Source organism: Microcaecilia unicolor, chromosome 8, assembly GCF_901765095.1.
Source record: "Microcaecilia unicolor chromosome 8, aMicUni1.1, whole genome shotgun sequence".
NCBI lineage: Eukaryota > Metazoa > Chordata > Amphibia > Gymnophiona > Siphonopidae > Microcaecilia > Microcaecilia unicolor.
This window is the reverse complement of record NC_044038.1, coordinates 180,669,958-180,689,035: the sequence shown is the minus strand read 5'-3', so window position 1 is coordinate 180,689,035 and position 19,078 is coordinate 180,669,958. Positions and strand designations below refer to the sequence as shown.

The 19,078-nt window shown below is 41.4% G+C and overlaps 1 protein-coding gene across 3 annotated transcripts in view; it reads left to right on the top strand.

The window, feature by feature from the left end:
- SH3TC2 (SH3 domain and tetratricopeptide repeats 2) overlaps nucleotides 1–19,078 on the top strand; it is a 50,041-nt gene that overhangs the window by 6,820 nt on the left and 24,143 nt on the right. For all 3 annotated transcript variants that reach the window (XM_030210972.1, XM_030210971.1, XM_030210970.1), the window contains exons 2-12: nucleotides 5,652–5,780; nucleotides 7,162–7,254; nucleotides 7,359–7,486; nucleotides 7,867–7,972; nucleotides 8,114–8,257; nucleotides 9,847–10,039; nucleotides 10,996–11,072; nucleotides 11,178–11,373; nucleotides 13,548–13,681; nucleotides 14,803–14,844; nucleotides 16,330–18,015. In XM_030210972.1, coding sequence (XP_030066832.1) covers nucleotides 5,771–5,780; nucleotides 7,162–7,254; nucleotides 7,359–7,486; nucleotides 7,867–7,972; nucleotides 8,114–8,257; nucleotides 9,847–10,039; nucleotides 10,996–11,072; nucleotides 11,178–11,373; nucleotides 13,548–13,681; nucleotides 14,803–14,844; nucleotides 16,330–18,015 — 2,809 coding nt within the window. In that variant the 5' untranslated portion in view covers nucleotides 5,652–5,770. The remainder of the gene's footprint in view (nucleotides 1–5,651; nucleotides 5,781–7,161; nucleotides 7,255–7,358; nucleotides 7,487–7,866; nucleotides 7,973–8,113; nucleotides 8,258–9,846; nucleotides 10,040–10,995; nucleotides 11,073–11,177; nucleotides 11,374–13,547; nucleotides 13,682–14,802; nucleotides 14,845–16,329; nucleotides 18,016–19,078) is intronic.

The window sequence follows — 19,078 nt, the reverse complement described above, 5'->3', positions numbered from 1 at the left end:
TGTCTCTTCTTTTTTGCCTTGTTGAAATGATGATGTGAAAAGGAAGAGTGAGGACTTACCTGGTGAAGCTTCTGGTGTTGGTACAAAGCTCAGAGGATCTCATTGTGCAACCACCATTGTAGTGGAGAATGACCAGTGAATGTGTTGAGGTAACTGTCAGAAAATCGGCTGATCTCTCAGAGTTCTAATGAAAGGACCACATTCATCCCTGGAAATTCTTTCAATAGCTGCAGGAATCCAAGCAGGCAGCATGCATTGCCTCATTGGAGGTGAAGATGCCCATGGTGATAGAGCAGGACTGACCCCCTGTCCCATGTCATCTGAAGCCTTGAATGGAGCTGTAAGAGGGGTGCAGCAGGTAATGGAGGCTGTGGTGATTCGGGATGCTGAAGGGATGTTGACAGGGACTGTACAGATTAAAACACCAACTCCAGTTCCTATTACCAACTTTGGAACTACACCAGTGGTCATGAGGAATGAATCACTGAAAGAAATCTGAGTAGTTACCTATTGTCAGCCAGTCTCTCATCCAAGGTCTGGCCTTGGTTGGCCCTGCTTAGCTTCCTCAGACAGACTGCCAATTGGACGGGTCCGCCACACTCTGGTCTTAACTCTTTATCCAGTTTCAGTCCTTACTGCTGCTCTTTCTATCCACAAATGCACACCAATGGCAAAACTTCTTATAAATGAAAATGTATTTGAGCAATTCATAGCAGTACTGCTTACAACTTCAAAGTGGAACTTCTTTCTCCCCTCAGTCCCACACACAGCTGGCAGAAGTTTTACTGTGCCTTTACTTTTCAGGCACTGTTTCAAAACTCTCAGCAGTTAATGTGCTTCTACACCTTTACAATGTCAGTATATTTCTTCACATAGTCACAGTTCCTCAAACCAGCCAATCTCTTGCATTTCTTCTACTCCGGTGCTTAATCTCTGCAGCACTCCTTTCTAATCTCTGAGGCAAATTACCTGCACATCTTTCCCACAGGGATTTCCCCCATCGCCTCAACCTGCTTTCTCCAATCTTCCACAACTGACTCAGCGTGGCCACTAGGAAACCTTTCTTTGCATTCTCCTCAGTTTGAGCCAGGGCTGCAATCTCCATACCTTCCTCCTCCAGTTCCTCAGCTATCTCCATTTTATCATAATCCCTAGTCACCTCCTCCCCTGGCTCTCCCACCTGTTCCTCATCACTGTCATCAGAAATCATTTCCCAATCCCCGCCTCCCAGCTCCTGTGTGACTTGCCTAGGAAGAGAGGATTCTTGGGATTGTTGGTTCCTCACCCTCCTCAATACTTGGGCTGGTTTCTCAGTCACTAGGGGGCGAACCCTCGGTGTACTGGGAACTTGATACTGAAACTTTCTCTTTCTGCAACCTCCTACCGGCTTGAGCCCCTGTTCCCGTATTCTTTTGGTCCAACTTTCCCCTGCCCCCTTACACTATATAAAAAATAATTCTCTCTCAATCCTGTTTTACTCTCTTCGAGTTTGATAATTTGAGCTATAGGTTGGGAGAAGTTTCCGATTTACAAGTAGCTAATGTTGCCATTATGAAGGATTATTTGATCCTCCGTGGCAGGCTGGAATTTCTAGAATAACCACTAAGATAAATACGATAATAGGTTGTGGAAAAGTATAATCTTCCAGATGTAATCACTTGTATAAATCTCCACTACTAAAGAATTAAAGTTATTCAACCTTAACACCACTCTATATTTTAAGAAGGAAAACAGGCCTCACAGAGCTCCTAGAATAAATATCTATCAGAGCTAAATCGGGTCTATATTGACCCTCTGTTTATCATTGGCCAAATCCTTTAAAAAAATGTGCGGTATTTTAATCTTCTTTGCACAATAATCCAAGTGGGTGAAAAAACTAAATATCTATATCTTATGATGGTGCTCAAACAAGCTACTCAATTAGATGGTGTGGTGAATATATATATGGTTCAAAAGACCACTTAGCTTTTGAAACTGCTAGCGCTAGGAATAACCACAGAGGAAAGGAACTTGCCTTTTATAACTCCTGAAGTCAAGGGCCTAGATATAGTTTGATTTTTTTATGAATAATCGGGTACTTATATCATATTAATGCTTGTGGGATAAATACATTGTTGATAAACCTATTGATAAAATATATTGTTTGAAATGTGTTTTTTAAATCAGAGATTTTAAATAAAATAATAATAATAATATTAATAATAAATTGATTAAATTGAGAATAGTGAAGCTACTAGGCATTGATTACTTCAGTAGTCAATCAAGTAACATGGCAGGAAAGGGGAGTATTAAAGGCAGGAGAAATGCCGAGTATGCTTTTGACTAACATTAATAGTTATGAGAAACCAGTGATTTTTAAAAAAATATTTTAATACTATATTTATGATAAAGAAGTTTTAATTTTGACTTGTAGAGGGATTGAATTGTTTGTGAGTAGATAGTGCTAGTGAGGAATGTCTGAAAGATAAAGTTGCACATTTCAGTGATACACACAATGGACTTTCTAAGTGACAGTATAAAATGAATATAAAGGAATTTTTAGTCATATATAGACAGTAGAATGTTTTAAGAATAACAGAATATTTACATTGTATCAATGAGTTAAACTTTATGTCCGTGTGATAAGTATATTGTTGATTAATCTGCAAGAATGTCTTATTAAATGAAATAATTGTCAATATAGGAGTGGAGAAAAAGACCTCAGTGATATATATATCACTGAGGTCTTTAGTATCATCAGACTCCTCCCCCCCTCCCTCCCCAAAGTTGCGATATCCCTCTATCACATCACTGGTCTAAAAAATCTCCATTATCTGTGCTCATCAGTGGTGGTTCTTAAACAGTTCAATGTTCAATGATAATTTAACTGATCCACCTAAATCAAATATAAATTCAAGTCCAAATATTTCAAAAAGAGTACTTATCTTAAAGAAGAGTGATAAATCCAAACTGTGATTCCCAAAGGTTGTCAAGGCCCAGAACAGAATTTACTTCGGAAGACTAGAGCCTTCAATCCAACTTCGCAGCAGAAAGCTGCACCACTTCACACTTGAACCCAACACCTTCAATGGGGTTTGGCTGCTTCAGGGGACTGATTTGACAGTGGCAAACAAAAATGGCTGAAGCAGCCGAATCCTGGAAAAACAAGGGACCCTTGTCGGGTTTGAATATGAAGCAGTGGGTCTTTCTGCCGCAAAGTTGAATTAAAGGCTCTGGTCCTACGAAGTGAATTTTGTTGTGGACATTGACAACCTTTGGGAATCATAGTTTGGATTTATCACTCTTCTTTGGGCCAGGTTTGGGAATCAGTGCTCTATCAATTAATAATATATTTCAATTCCCTTATAACATTTTCTCATGTTGCTGATTTTATAATATTAACAACCCCAGTTCATAAATTATTTTAACCATTATCTTCCCAACAATGCATTTTATTAATTGCTTCCATCTGTATGCTGTCTTTTAACAACACATAATGCTACTATTAAAATTAGCGTGCTGTATTCTGCCACCATTTTGAACCCCACCCCCCCCCAAAAAAAGAAAATCCTTATTCACTTGCCATGTGAAACTAATATTTCATGGATGTTCTGATAGCACAGAGATATCCAATACCTATTGTTCAAAAAATCTATTATCCATAACACCAAGAAAACCATATAATTTTTGAGTCTGAATTTTCATTTTGAAGCTGTTCCAAATACTTAGCAAGTGAAAAACAAGCTTTCACAAAATGCTTGACAGCCTTTTATTATATTTTGTCTGTTTGCATGCATGAAGCATATGTAAACTATTTTTCAAAAATAGTTTTTCAGAGGAGGCGTATCATGGGTGGAGAAGCAATAACCAGCTAGTACATTCATGTTAGCAGGTGCTAACTGGCTAACACTGAGTTAATGTGAGACCACTTACCACTTCCTAAACAGGAAGCTCCCATGTTAATTTTTTTGCAAGACCCACACGCTAATGGAGAAATTAGTGCGGGATCTGCAATAAGAAAAAAGCCCTATTTTAGGGATGTGCTAGAGATGGGCTTTAGCATCATCGTAACCCCTGAAGCAGCTGGTTCGGTGAAATATGTTGGGTTGTTTGTCTTACTCTCCATAAAGTTTTTAAACAAACACAGATCTCCATTATTGATATTTTTCTAAATATTTGCTTGTTTATTTCATGTTTTTTCATTTGTCTTGTGAGCACTCTTTTTCACATTTCTTCATAGTGGTGCACCTGCCTCTTTTTCTGGCAGCCTTAATGCAGGCAAGCAGTTATGGTAATTACTACAGAGGAGAAATATTGCTTATGAATCCCATTCTAGAATAATAATTGAAACCTGACAGCTGTCATTGGTCAATGGAAGATTGTTATGTTGTTTTTCTGTTAAATCTTTGTTCTTAGCCTCTTTCATCTTATTTGCCTGCTTGTTGACTAGATGATATATGTGGTATATTTTTTTTCCTATTGGATATTTGTATTTCCTTATTTAACTTTCTGAACACCGGCATAAGCTTTTCCTATTTATTTTCAATGTGTTGTAAGATATATCTGAAATTCAGGATTAACAGAAATAAACTCTGAAGTGTATGGGGCACATGTGTGTATTTATCAATGTCTGTTTACTAAATAAAATAAGCTTCATGTAATACAGATTAACCCTTCATTGTAGAATATCACATTTCAACAGAGTTGCCCCCAGTTTCTATATATGACCAGGGCTATTTTTGAGGGGGTACTTGGGGGTACTGAGTACCGGCACCTTTTCCAATTGTTTGCTAAAATTGACCCATGGACCCCAAGTTTTAATGAAAGAGCTCAGGCTCTACACACCAATTCTGCCTTGTCATAGATTCTGTGACTGGTTATTGTGGAGTGGATCCCTCAGTGATCACCTCACCCCTGAAGGATGGCCTAGCATTTGAGTACTGGCACCTTTTTTGCTAGAAAAAACGAACTGTATATGACACTCAGAGTTGGGCGCTTCCAAGATACACGAGCAACTTAATTGGCTTATGAGCTGTTAACTATCAATAATTGGATACTCATGAGCAATTATTGATGGTAATTGGCTCCAATGAGGATTTGCACCTGCATCTGGCTTCATGTTATGTTGTAACGCTGGGCACCTGTATCTCTATTGGCCCTGTTTACTAAGGTGCGCTAGCATTTTTAGGACACACTAAAAATTAATGAGTGCTAATGCTAGAGTCACCCATATATTCCTATGGGTGTCTCTAGCAGCGCGTGCTAAAAATGCTAGCGCGCCTATAACGCAGCTTAGTAAACAGGGCCCATAGCGTACAACCAAAAGTGTGGGGCGGGGTGGCCATGGGAGAGGCAGAGGCGAGGCAGAGGTATTACAAAAAGTTGCATGTAGTGTTATAGAATAATGGTTCGCCGCATCCAACTTGGGTACTAGGTTTGAGCAGGCATAAGTCTGCAGAGTTGTGCCTGGGAATTGGTGCTAAATGTTATTCGATGAACAGTGTTTGTCCTTTACAGAATAACGCTTAGCATCAATCTTTTCCAGCATCTATTTTTGAGTGCCATTTATAGAATCTCTCCTCTCTGATTTGCACTATTCTTTCTATGACTATGGGTCCTGGAAAATCAAGCCTCCTTGGATGACTGTTTCCTCTCGGTAATCTCATCTCTAGGTCAAGAGGCAGCAGCTTTGTCAACCACTTCCATTCCTCCTACACACCTGGTCAGTTGGACACATCTACAGAGCTACACTACGGAGGGCAAAGGAAAATGCTTTCAGCAGGAGGAGGCCATGGCTTCAAGTGCGTCACTCGGAGATGCTGGATCCGTTCAGCTGCACATTAGAATATCTTTGTTTCATGTTGTCTCCTGTGTCATTTCCAGAAATGTTATTTATTCCTTTTTGTTTGTTTTTTTTATCATGGGAGCTAAGTCGTTGAGTGTGCAGTCTGTTGAATGAGGACATGCACATGTGCAATGGTTCATGCATGCATGCACCATGGGTGCAGTGTTATCAGCAAACAATAAAATATGCATTTTTGTATTAATTTTGCTCATTTTCTTTTGATAATGACATGGGATATCTTATTGACATTTCCCATATCATTGCAAATGAATCCCTACTGGATGGACATTCATTTGCAATGATATATAGGTATAGGTAGTGCTCTCGAGTCTTACAGATGTGAACTTATGTCTTCTGGAAACAGAGCCAGGATAGGAAGAATTTATCTACAATGCTTCATATAGCTTTAATTCCATGTTACATTGCGTTCTGGTAGATCTATGTCTTCTTCTATGTTTGTGCAGCGCTTTGTAGCACTATAGAAATGCTAAATAGTAGTAGTAGTAATAGTAGTCTTTCTTCTTATCCAGGTCTCATTAGCACATAGGCCATAATTTGAAAGTTAGTGGGAGGGAGAACTGAGAGGGATGAGGTAGTAATCTCTCTCTCCTATCTCAGCATAATGGAAGAATGAGCCCTAGTTTATAGTTTGGTCAGATAAGAGGGTAAAGCCCTGATAAAGCTCAATCTTTGCATCAGTGATCTAACATGCGCTGTTTGCAGGATTCCCACCGTCCATCATATCCTTTTCAGCAAGGGCAGGATATAACCCCTTAGAGCAGCATTTAATTGGTGATCACTATGAGGACAACTTCCAAATGGATTTAGCTGGTTAGACAAACTGTTCCTGGATTTTCTTGATGTGGCGTTAAAAAGGGGCTTTCTCCATGGCATAGTTAAGTGAAGGGTGGAATAGCACATACAGAAATATTCTGCTGCCCACAGAAATAGAGGTAAAGCAAGCAGCTGCTTTCTGCTTGGGAATCTTGTAGGCAGTCCTGCTTGGTGGCATTCTGGAGAGATTTGGGCACAAGTACAGATACAGAAGTGCCCACATACTTTGCATACCAGTGAGTTGTTAAAAACTGCCCCCAAGTCACTGACTGTGAAGAGTAGCTTTTGATTCTCTCTCTCTTTGTGAGCTATGAATGGCATTTCTGCAACACTTTCTACTCAGTTAGCCTAAGGAATGGAGGCAGGAGCAGGGAATTGAACCCAGTCTCCAGCACACATCACAGACCCTGACTTTATTGTGCCATCCTCTTATACTTTTAAGAAGGTCAGGTCACTCTAGGACTGTTTGCTAGTAACACTTTCGTTCCTTTTGTCACCTGCAGCCTCAGGATCATTGACTGAGTCTATTGAGTCAACAGAGGATGATCGGGGCACCGACTTCATATCACTGGCTATAGGAGAAGGATTCCCCACTGGTACAATATTCTCTGTTCCACCAAATATATTAACGTTTTAATTATGTTGTGGTATTAGAGTTTAGCCCTATTACTTCCTCTAAACATTCAGCTTTCTTCTTCAGAAATATTGCTCTCCTTTTCCATACTGAGTCGTTCTTCTCAGCGTCCCAACGATGAGCTGCAGGAGGTTGCAAGGAAGAGACTGCGAGCTTGGGAGAGCGACCAGAAGGAAATCTTGACCTTGTTCAAGGTACGAGTCCCAGAGGAATCTGCAGAAAGCTGACTCCTTAAGTAAGGCCAAGTCATGATATTGATCAAGGAGAGCTGTTGTATCAAAACAGTCTCTTTAACAAAAGAAAGCAAGTTTCCATTTCTAACAATGCTACATCAAGCTCTTCAACTGACACAACCAAGACTGCTACCTCTCGTGAACCCTTTGCTACCAGCAGCCCACCTTGAGACTGACACCCATCATAAAAGGCAGCTGTTTCTTTTCCACGTAGACATGACTGCTAGTGCCTTTATTTTACCTGAGCATTAGCTATTTGGGATCATTTGCCTTCATAATCATATGGAAATTTCCATTGTTAGTAGTAATATGATTCTGCTTTGTCTTTTGTCTGGTTGTAGGAACTGTCTGCCAGACTCCTTTCCTTGGAGGCCGAGAAGGACCTCTTTGTCATAACGTTCAAGACTGTTGAAGAAATCTGGAAATTTTCCACGTATTTGGCTCTCGGTAACTTGTAGAAACTAGAAATAGTTCTGATCTGTTGAACCTACACTCCACCTACATTTTCGTACCTGCATCTGTCATTGTAGCTTCAAGTATAAAGAAGAGACTGATTGACTAATAGTGATTTTTTTGTGAACAATTTAGGCTATGTGGCCTGCTGTCTGGAGGAGGTACTCTTTAGTGAGATGTACTGGTTGGACAACTCCTTGGTGGAGGACACAGAGATCTGCGTCAGAATAGCCCAAGACCATCTGGCAACAATGTATCTAGGTCTTCTACTGCAGGAAGGTCAGTGCCGTTTCTGAGATAGGCAGCGGAGGTGCAGCTCTAGACCTTGAATATGAAGGCGTGTTGTCCCATGTGTGAAATGTGTATCACGCTATCCATGGAGCCAACGTAGGGTTCAGATATAGATCTGCTGACCACATTGATACTTGCCTTCTGCAGTAGATTTTCCAGAAAAATGAGGATGTTTTGTTACTAAATAACAATAGCAATACATGAATTGGAGTACTGACACATTGTGAGAGAAATTCTATGAAGAAGATACCAACATTTAGGCGCCAAGAATGTGCACAGTCGACCAGAATACTGACGTTTATGTGTTTATGGGTACATACATGTGAATAAATGCAGGTATTCCAGGTACACACTGTTCTACAAAATGGTGCCCAAATATGATGGGGTGGAGTTTGAATACCGCATGCATATGGGCGAAGTCTGGGCAGAGGAGGGCAGGGCACACAGTTACACATGTAAATTATAGAATACTACAATTTGTGTACATTCTTGATCAATTTATACTAGCTCTATGGCTGATGTAAGTGGAGAGTCGAAGGAGCTGTTGAACTCTATCAAAAGTATAGTGAAGTTCCTGTTCCCTCCTCATGGTCCTATAAGCTGTTATTAAAAGAAAATGTGTTGGTTCCACATGACATGAGTTTTTTGTTGGAGACTATTAATTACATGTGTTTTATATGTGATATTCATAGTTTCACATGTAGTGGAGTATTTGGGGCTTTATTTTATAAAGATAACATATATGTATATAAAATTAGCTTCTAGAATATGTTTCGGTGATGCACAAAGGCTCCTGCACTTTGTTAACACCTGATCTGAGGCAGGTGCAACTTCTTACATATAACTCTGGGTGGCTACATGCGTATTGTATGAAGTACACATGTACTTCACAACTCTATCCCAGCTCCGCCAGTCCCTCTACACAAAGTCTGCGTACAAGTACATGTGCTCTTGTCAGCAGCTGCACACTCACACAATATTATAACAACACTTTTCCACTTTGGTGGTTTTGCACTATTAGCTTTGACATGAATACTTAGGGTGGCAGGATTATGCTGTTAGTTTTTGAAATGGATGCGTGACCGTGACTATAGCACAGGATTCAGACTGTAGTTAACACACATGACCACTGTGTTGCTTTGGCTTCGGATCATGCTATGGATCGTGACATCACAAAGCACAAAGAACTACCATCAGCTTAGGATCTAACCAAGGGTCCTGCTTACCAAGGTGCGCTAGCGTTTTTAGCATGTGCTAACCATGTAGACACCCAAAGGAATATTATGGGCATCTATACGGTTAGCATGCGTTAAAAACACTAGTGTGCCACTAGCATGGCTTAGTAATCAGGGCCCCAAGTGTCATAATGAAATGAGCCACCGTGAATGCTATTAATGACATCACAATGAAAGAAGATGGCACTGTTCATGTTAATTTGGTGATAAATTAAAACGTTCTGTAAAAGCTTCTAAATGGACAACAGTTGTCACCCGATTGCATATGCTAATTTCAGTTCCCTTCCACCAAACGCCTGATTCATTTGGTTGCTTCCTCTTTCTCATCCTGGGTTGTTGCAGGTACCTTTTTTTCCAGAGTGGTCCTCGGTATCCCGCAGAGAGAGGAAGAGGATCTGAAAGTTTCTAAGAATGAGTTGCTGCTGGTGAAGAATGTTGGCGATGAACAGAAGTGGGAAGGGCTGTCCTTATCCACTGGACAACGTGGGCTGGTGTCCATTTCAGCCCTGGAACCTCTGCCTTCTCCCTTCTCCCAGTAGGTGTTTGTTATGTAGGAATTTTACCTTTCGATAAGGGACAATGAATCCATTGCAAAGACTAACTCCCCTGTTTACTAAGCTGCGCTAGCGACTGCTGGTGCGCTAATACTGACACTTTGCCGCGTAGCAGCTGCCAGAGCAGCTTAGCAAACGGGGGTGAGGCTGCTACTTTCAGTGTTTGGCTAAAATATCTACATTAAATTGTCACTAGATAAGGATCATTTGGCCCAAACAATCTACTCAGCTGCTGACACTGCTATTAACAATTTTTATTTACCAGCTGTTTATAAGAATACAAAATTAGAGCCAATATATAACTTTTAAATAGAATGATTTATTCTTCTTTTCAGATCAAGGATGTTCTGTTTATAAATGAGAAAATTAGAATCTTCCCTGAGGTTTCACATTCCACCCAGCTAAAGAGAAGAACTTTCTAGCGATTATGTTCACATCTATTGGCTTTTAGGGCTGTGTATTCTATTAAGCAAGGTATAAAGGGAAATTTTTTTTTCCTGGACCCAGTTGAAGCAGAAGATTCTGTCAGAGGTGTTTATTTATTTGGATTTTCCTCACACCTTTTTCAGTAGTGGCTTAAGGTGAGTTACATTTAGGCAGATGGTGTATTTCTCTGTCCCTAGGGAGCTCATGATCTAATTTTGTCCCTCAGAAAGCAGAGAGTTAAGTGACTTGCCCAAGATCACCATGAGCAGCAGTTGGATTTGAACTAGGCACATCTGGATGGCCAGACTGGCGCTTTAACCACTAGGCCACTCCTCCACTCTGAAGAAATAAGCAAGAGCTTCCATATGTCAGAACGTTTAAATCATTTGATACATTCTGAAACCAATTTACCAATGAATCATGTAAGCCACATTGACCCACCAATAGGTGGGAAAATGTGGGATACAAATGCAATAAATAAAATAAATAAATCCCAGCTCTGGCTTTGCAGATGGTTCCTGAGGAACTACCCAGTGAACTGCAGTATTCCCAAACACAGCAATGGCCCGGCCGCCTGCCAGCTGATGGGTAAGTTACCAGACTTTTCCTTTTACCCAGCGCATCTCAGTCTCCAGGTCAACTCTTGCACCCCACACTTTGTTTGAAAGTTAATTAGTACTTTCTCTTTTCTAGGCAAAGGAACATGCAAAGCTACAGAAGACTATAAAGGACAAAAGTGGGATGAGCTCAGCTTCTGCAGAGGAGAGACCATTGTCATAGTTGGATTCCTCATACCTGGACTTCAGTGGTTTGTCGGGAGGTCCTCAGTCAATGATACCATTGGTTTTGTCCAGACAAAATATGTGGCCCTCGACGAGTGCACATCACTGTAAGTATCCCTTTCACAGCTTACAAATACCACCATGAGTATGTATGTCAAACCACCACGGTAAGAATCCATTTCAAAACTATCAGCAGAAAAATACCTGTCACACCTGCTCAGAAATTTTGGTGTGGTCACATGAATAATGCCCCTTGGGCACATACTGTGATAGTGCCCACAGGGCACCTAAGCACCATTCTGTAATTGTATGCCTGATTTACCTAGCACATAAATGCGAGGGGGCTTCCATGTGCATTACTTATACCCTGCTGAAGCCAGATCTATGGTTGGTCTAACTGCGGGTGTGGAAATGTTAGGTGGGCTGATACTGGGCTACACTGAGTGCCCAGATGCCACTATGGAATAGGCTCGTACTAAGCATCCTCGGGGCACCTAATAGAGACGCCCAGATGAAGAAAGTGAAAGAGGCATCTTGAATGTGAATCTGCGTTGGAACACTGGGTGGCACTGTTGCTCTACAATAGAGTCTTTTTGCTGGCTTCGTACAGTTGCACCAGCGTGACCACATTACCTCAAGGGTGGAAGGACAGATCAGCCTCCCACTAACGAGGGGATGCGCAAGTATGGTAACTGAGCTCAAGAAAGTAAGGGGCAAGCTGCGGGGAACTGAGTGCAAAGCTGGAGACCAGATGTGATCTAGGAATAATGAGGAGATGTTTAGATGCTCCTTAAAGTAAATGTTAGTAAATTTTAAATTGGAGCCTTTTCATTATTTAATAAATATATACAAGAAAAGCATCCTAGTAACATAGTAGGTGACGGCAGATAAAGACCTGATTATCAATTCATGATCCAACAGTAATGAATGTGGTGTAAAATATTTGATCCTGGTCTTTCTTTGCCGTTTCTTGGACATACACTGGAGAAGTCTCCCTGGCACTGTCCTTACATTCACTTAGGAACAAGAACAGAAAATGTTGTCTTTAAACAGAAGTATGTTTATGTTTATTTCACACTTAATATACTGTCTTTCTGTAGTGTGGAGTGGAGGAGCAGCCTAGTGGTTAGTGCAGTGGACTTTGATCCTTGGGAACTGGGTTTGATTTCCACTGCAACTTCTTGTGAATCTGGGCAAGTCCCTCAATCCTCCATTGCCCCAGGTACAAATAAGGACCTGTAAATGCTATGTAAACCACTTTGAAAGTAGTTGCAAAAAAACACAGAATAGTGGTATATCAAGTCCCATTTCCCTTTCCCTATTTGAGATTCTTCATGGAATATTGCTAGTGAGGAGTAGCCTAGTGGTTACTGCAGTAGACCTTGATCCCAAGGAAGTGGGCTAAATTCCCACTACAGCACCCTGTGACTCTGGGCAAGTCACCTAACCCTCCATTGCCCCAGGTACAAATAAGTACCTGTATATAATATGTCAACTGCTTTGAATGTAGTTGCAGAAACCACAGAAAGGCAGTATATCAAGTCCCATTCCCTTTCCCCTTTCAATGCAGTTTACATGTACTATTTTTGCAGATATTTTTCTGTTCTTAATAGGCTCATAATCTAAGTCTCCCATCTGCTTATTTGTAGGCAGATGGGATTATAAGGCACTCAGACGTTTGGTATGTGTAACATAGCAGGTACCTCATGTCCAGTAGTGCACTGCTTCCCAAATGTTTACCCAATATGACCCCATTTTAACACTTAAAACTTCACACAACCTCCAGATAATGATGAGAATAAATTACCAGACCCTCTCTCATCCACCTATTCAGACATGAAGGTGGCAGCCCCAGCAGTAGTGGTGGCAGTTAGGGCAGGACCCTGTGTGTCAGCGGGCATTCAGATTCCAGTACCGGGAGGAGGCAGCAAGGTCTGGGAATCTTCACTGACTCTCAGCGCCATCCTGGCCGCCATTACTGAGCATAGGTCACAGTGGACGCCCAGAGGGAGGGGAGCACTCTGTTTCTGTCACCCTATTCATTGATGGTGTGACCCTACCTGGGATACTGACCCACAGTTTGGGAACCACTGTGTTAGAGGATTATATGCTATAATATTTGGGGCTGATGATATTGGTTCTTGTAAGGGGGAGTCAAAATTCAGTTGCATGGTTCTGTAAAGTCATCTTAAATTGTTTATCTCATGTTTGCAAGGCAGATGTGGTGTTTGATTGTAGTCTGCCCCTCTCTGGCCTGTGGCCTCATCTTCTCTTCACTCAGGGAGAAGCACTTAGAGTTTGTGAGCGAAGAAGAGAGAGCGTTCCTGTTCATTCCACAGGAGGTCGCAAAGCGTGACAGTGCTGAGCTGCTGTGCAGTCTGGCCCAGACAGATATCAGCTCTCTATATAGACTTGGTGAGTTCTGCCACCTGTCACAGGATGGTCCTTTATGGTCTTATGAGAGGGCAGGTTCTAGCTGCTGAATCCCAGTGCAGGTCAGGATCTTATTAATACAAGATACACTGTACGACTGCCTGAGAATTCACAAGTTACACAAATTGAAGCAGCCATGAAGCAGAAAGGTTTACACTGGGAAACAAAGTTTTACGAAGATCAAGGGAACAGAGGTGGAAAAGACCCATACATATTTAATAAAAACATTTTCACGTGATGCCCTCTTTGTATTTAGTGTTCTGTTGACAACAGCAGTTAGAAAATGAAGAATACTGAGGTGATAATAGGTTTGGGTTTATTGGAACTTAATATTCCACCTTTAGTAAGCATACATCAAAGCAGTTTACAAAATTAAAATCAAAGACAATAGATCAAACATAGAGGAATTCCATTCTTTAGATAGGATAGAATAGACAAGTCATTAGCCATACAAGAACAATCAAACACAGGTATCCACCACACAATTGCAAAAACCAAAGCAGAGGGTCATCTAGCTACAATAATCTGAGAAGGGCAAAGTAAAAGAAAGAGAGGTAAGGGCATGGGTCAAAGAGAAAGGAGGAATTCAATGATGAGATTGTCTATAAGGAGACAGGAACGATTACAAATAGGATAGGGTATCTATAAAAAGGATCTTGATTTTAACATGGTAGGGGAGAAATATGGTCTGATAGATGTGTTCAGCAGAGAACTCTTAAGCCATGCAGTATTTTGTATTGATTGTAGGCGCTTTTTGGAGAATTCAGGGAGATTGGCAAAAATGACATTTGCAATAATCCAAGTGTGAGATTTCCAATGCCTGAATCGCCATTCTCTGATCCTGTTCAGAAAACAGATGTTGGATTGTCCGAAATTGTGGCAAAGCAATAAAATAAAAAGAACCTAAACAAAAGAAAACTAAAAAAAACAGTGTTTTGTGATGAAAGAAATGTATGAATCAAAATGGAGTTGGTGATCAATGAGTACGCCTAGAATCAGGAGAAAAAGTAGTGAAGTTCAGAATAGGACATTAAATTTAGTCTGGTATTAAAATAAGTTACACCTATCCCAGGCTACAGAAGTCTTGCTCTGTGTTTTTGCAGATGGATCAGAACCTGCAGAAATGCTCGTCCGCATGTCCTGTGGTGAGTGAATCACAAAGCAGAACTGGTGAACTCCTTCCTGCATCTTTTCCTCTTACCAGCAGTATCTCCCTTTTTCTTCTTCCTCTCTCTTTTCTCCATTCCATATCACTGGAGTTCATTCCCTCTCCTTTGCTTGTCGCCATGTTCTGTGTGATATATATGATGTGTAAAATAATTTGGGTTTCAAGATGTGGAGTGCCATAGAAAGCTTGGGAAATCTGGCTGCCACTCATCGAGTGTTTTCAGAATTTGATATGTTTTTGGCCACTAAGCATGTTGTAGATGAGATCTTTTTATTGGATGAATTTAATACATTTGTGGCAAGCTTTTGAGAGTTACCCTCCCTTCATTAGGTCAGTGAAGAAGGATAGCTCTCAAAATGTAGTCTCAGATGCATTTAGTTATTCCAATGATAAGGTCTCCTAACAAATGAACTGACATAAGAACCACAGTCATTTCTTTTACATGTTTTTGAAAAGTTTCTTGCAACTCTTGTATATGTGAAGTTAATAACTAAAGCCCTGATGCTGAAAAGTAAACATTGGATGCTGGAGGCCATTAATGCCGTACTAGTGCCCACATTTACCCGAGCAGCACGTTCAGAGACCCAGAGTGCGGGAACAAATGAGTGCGCAGATGAACAACGCAAGTAGCATGCTAATGTAGTCAAGCTCATATAAATGAGCTTACTTTGTATTCCTCCCCAATGCTCAGAAAAGAGCGCCCGAAACAAAACTGCCTTAACCGCTACAAAATATAACGTCAAGTTGTAGCAGGCGTTAGGCTGTTGGAAGAGAGGATTTCTCATGATTCTCATGCTTCTCTCAAGATTCTTTCTGCAAACTCTGCTGGTTTTCATTGCTTTAGGAAGCAGAAGGAAGTCCGTGCAAGCCCGTAAGCGCTGGTCATGAGAAACAGCAGACCCAAGTGAAAGCACACATTGGTGTCTGTTTCCTACATCTAAATATAAGCATCTAAGCTAAATAAAATTTAAAACACTTAGGGCCCTGTTACAAGGGCTCTCTAGTGTTTTTAGCATGTGTTAACCGTGAAGACGCCCATAGGAATATTATGGGCATCTACATGGTTAACGCGTGCTAATTCTTAGCACGTACTAAAAATGCTAGTGCGCCTTTTGAAAACAGGGATTTAGGCTGCAGAAAAGAAATGCCAATGTGTGCTTCACATTCGGGTTTTACCAGGCGCTTGCGCACAGGGGCCGAGCTTACCCTGGTACTCTTTTGCACATGCACCAAGCCCAATCCTTCTGCCAAACTCCCTAATACTTAATGCAATGTACGCACCTACGTTTGCATCTCATTAGCATTGAGCATTAGGGCATTGTTCTTCTGCGCTGCTCTGGTGGTATTGTTACATTGCTATTCGGAACAGTGCTGGAGTTTTTGAGCATAGGGGTCTGAGTGTTTATTATAGTCCTTAGTACAATGTACAGTTGTGCTATAATCTAGTTTAATCTTCTTTCAGAGACTGTGTATGAAGGTTTTAAAGAAGACCAGGTATGTGACAGCTGGAAGGAGGAAGACATTATAAATGGCTTAACCAAGCACATTGGATCAGAACAGATGAGCATGGAATGTGACAGCTCCCCTGGAGCCGAGGAGGACATAGATGATCCCAAGTTCTTCATTGATCTTAATGCTAGTGATATGGAGGACTCAGAGGTCTTTGATCCCATTTTGACTTTCCTTAACCAAGACCACTATGAGGCCCACTTCCAGCCTCTGTACGATGTCTCCTTCTCCTTTCTCAATTCTACTTTCTATGGGTTCTTGGATGAAGATGAACTGGCTTTCTATCTTGAAACATCTAGGAACTGGGCCAAGAAGAGCCAAATGGCCTGGGCTCACATTAGATGTTGTTTTTTACTGGGCCGGCTTTGTGTTAAACGGATGAAGCTGTCTCAGGCCAGAGTTTACTTTGAGGAAGCAATGAATGCCATGAGCCAGGGATTTTCAGACCCACTCTTGTTGACAGCACTTTATGGAAACTTGACTGCTGTGTACATGAAACAGAAAATGGAAGCCAGGCTGGAGTGTGTGCTGGAGAAGGCAGCCACACTACTGGCCTGCATGCCGGAGTACAGCTTCAGTGCCGAGAATGAGCTAGAAGTGCTGAAGTATGTACTTAGGAAAGCAATTGTGGTCAGCAGTGTTCCTATGGAGGCACGGGCGTGCTTTCTCCTGGTCAAATCCTTGCTTCAGCTTGGCAGGTATGAGGAAGCTTTGCATTTCACTGAACGTCTACAGTGCATTTCCATCACCTTTGCCTCTCTGACTGGTTCTGCTCCTCTGGACATGATGCCCATCTTGAGCTTCCTGTATGACAAGCAGTACTTGCCACATCTCGCCTTAGCATCTGCCAGGATGTCTAGTACTGAAAGTATAAGAGAAATGGCAGCACCATCGTGGAGAATTGGCTTAGTGATTCAGAATACCTCCAGAATTTCTGGCAGCCCATTCGGCGCCAGTCATATCCCAGCTCAAGCTTGCTTCTTTCTTACGCAAACTTTGTCTTGTTCTCATCACTGTGGAACTATAAACGTTCAAAAAGCTTTGTGTGTGATTTTATCCAAAGTCTATCTCCAGTACAGGATCCTGGATGGAGCAATTTACTACTCAAACATGGCTTCCAAGCTGAGTGAAAGGATCAGTGAAGAGGAGTCATTTGAGTCTGTGCTTTTCGCAGGATGGCTCTATCTTTTGAACAATGAACCGGAGAGGACTGTGGAGATCATGCTAACACTTCTAGACTCCATGCATGCAACGGACAGCATCACTCAGTGTGGTGTGGTTCACAACCTATTGGCCATGGCCCTCAGAAAAGAAAACAAAATACCAAGGGCAGCTGAAAACTTGTTCTGGGCATTAAAAATGGCAAAGGAAACTGGGAACAGACGTAACCAAGCCATTGCCCTTGCCAACTTCGGCACTGTAGCATTGTTCTGCCAGGCAAACTGGTTGGCAGAGAGCTACTTCTTGAAGTCTGTTTGGCTGTACCTTGAGTTCTGCAGTGGTCAAGAAGGAGAACTGGAGCTGGTACAAGTGCTTTTGTGGTTAGGGCAGATCTTGGTTGGCAGAGGGAGAGTTGAAGATGGCAAAGTATGGTATGAGCTGGCACTGCTCTTTTCCTTGAAGTCAAATAATGTGAAAAGTGAGTATTTTCATAGTGTTTTGCACTACCTTCTGGAGGAGGTTGATTCCTGGATGCATTTTTCAACTGCTATTTTTATTTATTTATTTATTTATTTTATTTGTTACATTTGCATCCCACATTTTCCCACCTTTTTGCAGGCTCAATGTGGCTTACATAATACCGTCAGGCGATCGCCAGTTCTGGTATAAACAAAGTACAAAATACGGAGTGATGTTATAGTAGGGTAGAGTTCATGTGTGACAAAAACATTTGGGGATCGTAAAGAGGAGGAAGAGTTTTGCTATTTCCAGTATGGTTTTGGCTTCGTTGTGTTGCAGGGTTCAGGCATTTAGGTTGGATCTTTAGGGTATGCCTTTTTGAACAGGTTAGTTTTTAGTGCTTTACGGAAGTTTAAGTGGTCATAAGTTGTTTTCAAGGCACTTGGTAGGGTGTTCCATAATTGTGTGCTTATATAGGAGAAGCTGGATGCATAGGTTGTTTTGTATTTGAGACCTTTGCAACTTGGGTGGTGGAGATTTAGGTACGTTTGTGATGATCTTGTTGTGTTTCTAGTTGGTAGGTCTATGATGTCTGTCATGTATCCTGAGGCTTCGCCGTAGATGATTTTATGAACCAGGGTGCAGATTTTGAACGCAATACGTTCTTTGATTGGGAGTCAATGCAATTTTTCTCGTAGGGGTTTGGCGCTGTCGAATCTCGTTTTGCCAAATATGAGCCTGGCTGCTGTATTTTGAGCAGTTTGGAGTTTCTTTATGATTTGTTCTTTGCATCCCGCATAGATTCCATTGCAATAGTCTAGATGGTTTAGTACCCTGAATTGTACCAAGTTGCAGAATATTTCTATGGCAATATATTAGAAATGGAAAAACCAACCAACCAACAACCCCCCCCCCCCCCCCAAAAAAAAAAAGAAACCAGAACAAAGCAATCCTTCCCTTCACACAATAGGAAGACGGTTAAAAAAAAGCTTCTGGCTCAAACCAAAGGTTTTCTCCCTAGGGTGACCCACAGACCTTGATGGGCAAATAGTCTTACCTTCCCCTTGCTAGTGCTGAACCGA